Raw genomic sequence first — 1,709 nt, 5'->3', positions numbered from 1 at the left:
CCCTGTGTGCTGCATTTGAGTAGTGTCCGGGCAACCCGCCTAATCTAATAGTATGGGCATGACCAATGGGTTGCTAGCCGGACACAATGCACATATATGTGTGAACAGCGCCCTATGCACACCACTAGTGTGCAATTTTATCATCTAGCATCGCCCCCTCCACTTGTGGTAGCATGTGAGTGATTGCTTTACCTTCCACCTGTGATGCCTCCGTCATATTGAGGGGTTTGGCTGCATTCTGTCAGTACATTAGATTCTTTGACCTGGGCTGACTGGACTAGTTGCCCTCTTTTCTGTTGTAAGTATATTAAATTTATGGGGGAGTTATATCTCCTCTTTTTGTTGCTTGTTATTGAAAATTTACTAGCAATTAACCAAGCATTAATGGTTCACATTCCATGGAACTATTTTTGTATTATTATTTTCCCATTAATTTAACCACTTTATACCATTTTTTAGTTTAATGTTACTTATTGTTTTAATTTGAAAAAAAAAATCTATTTAGTGACAAACAATTGTTTTCTTTGCAGAAATACGATTGTTTGAGAATTTACATTTATAAAATGGCCCCTGTATGAAATGGTCTTCTACAATGTTTTAACATTGTGTTAAGGGCTATATGAATTTCTTTATTTCGAAGGCTATATACAATTGGATTCAACAGTGGAGTAACGACGGTATAAAGCAATGAGAGTGCTTTGCTTATGCTAAATATTTGCTTTCGAGATGGTGCTACGTACATAGTGATGAGAGTTCCATAATATGTGGATACAACAGCAAGATGAGAGCTACATGTGGAAAAAGCCTTTTTTCTGCCAGTTGATGAAGGGATTTTGAAAATATTGTAGAGAATTATAATGTATGTCGTAATAATAAATACAAAGGGCAATAATGTTAATAGGGATGCAAATACAAATGATTCAATCTCTATCAGAAATGTGTCTGAACAGATAAGTTCGATAAGAGGTGAAAGATCGCAGAAGAAATTATCTATGACGTTTGGACCACAGAAATTGGACTTGCATAGTAAAATAAGGGTTACCATTGATATTATTAAACCAATTAACCAAGCCCATAAGGCAGTCCAGCAGCACATCTGAAAATTCATAAGAGAAGAATAATGTAGCGGCCTGCATATCGCTAAATATCGGTCGTATGACATAACTGCAAGTAACAAGCATTCAGTTGTGGCAGTGCTGCTGAAGAAGTAATATTGAGTCAGGCACCGAACAAGGGATATGGAATTATTTTCTGAAAGTAAGTTGTATAACATGTTAGGAACAATATTAGTAGTGAAAACAACCTCCGATAAAGATAAGTTGCTAAGGAAGAAGTACATTGGGGATTGAAGACGGGCATTGGATGCCACCAATAGGATGATTAAAAGATTTCCAAATAATGTGGAAATGTAGATAATGAGAAATAAACTAAAAATAAAGATTTCAATACTGTGAAGATTTTTAAATCCATTAAGGAGAAATTCAGTTACATTTCCAGGGAACATTTTGATTGTTCTGTGTATTTAACTGGAAGGAAGAAATGTAAAGTACCTGCATAGTACAAATTCAATAATACTGGGTTGTATTATGTAATAGAAAAAATACATAATGAAAAAAACTTTTTATATATATTGTTGTGTGTATAGGTGGCCAAAAAGGTTGCGTGACATTTAAGAAATGCTGTTATCTATCCATGTCCGATCCATATGG

General features: G+C 35.0%; 1 protein-coding gene across 1 annotated transcript; it reads right to left on the bottom strand.

Moving 5' to 3' along the window:
• Positions 1 to 556: 556 nt before the first annotated feature.
• On the bottom strand, positions 557 to 1,504 carry LOC142249232 (olfactory receptor 11H4-like). Its single transcript, XM_075320882.1, has one exon. The coding sequence runs from the start codon at positions 1,502 to 1,504 to the stop codon at positions 557 to 559; it is 948 nt and encodes a 315-aa protein (XP_075176997.1).
• Between the last annotated feature and the right edge of the window lie 205 nt (positions 1,505 to 1,709).

The sequence above is a fragment of the Anomaloglossus baeobatrachus genome, chromosome 1, assembly GCF_048569485.1.
Source record: "Anomaloglossus baeobatrachus isolate aAnoBae1 chromosome 1, aAnoBae1.hap1, whole genome shotgun sequence".
In the NCBI taxonomy this organism is placed as follows: domain Eukaryota; kingdom Metazoa; phylum Chordata; class Amphibia; order Anura; family Aromobatidae; genus Anomaloglossus; species Anomaloglossus baeobatrachus.
The sequence above is the reverse complement of the archived record's forward strand: the minus strand, read 5'-3'. Positions and strand labels throughout refer to the sequence as shown.

Bases quoted from the DNA above. Each gene is read 5' to 3' on its own strand.
- LOC142249232 (XM_075320882.1), bottom strand. From the start codon at position 1,504: ATGTTCCCTGGAAATGTAACTGAATTTCTCCTTAATGGATTTAAAAAT.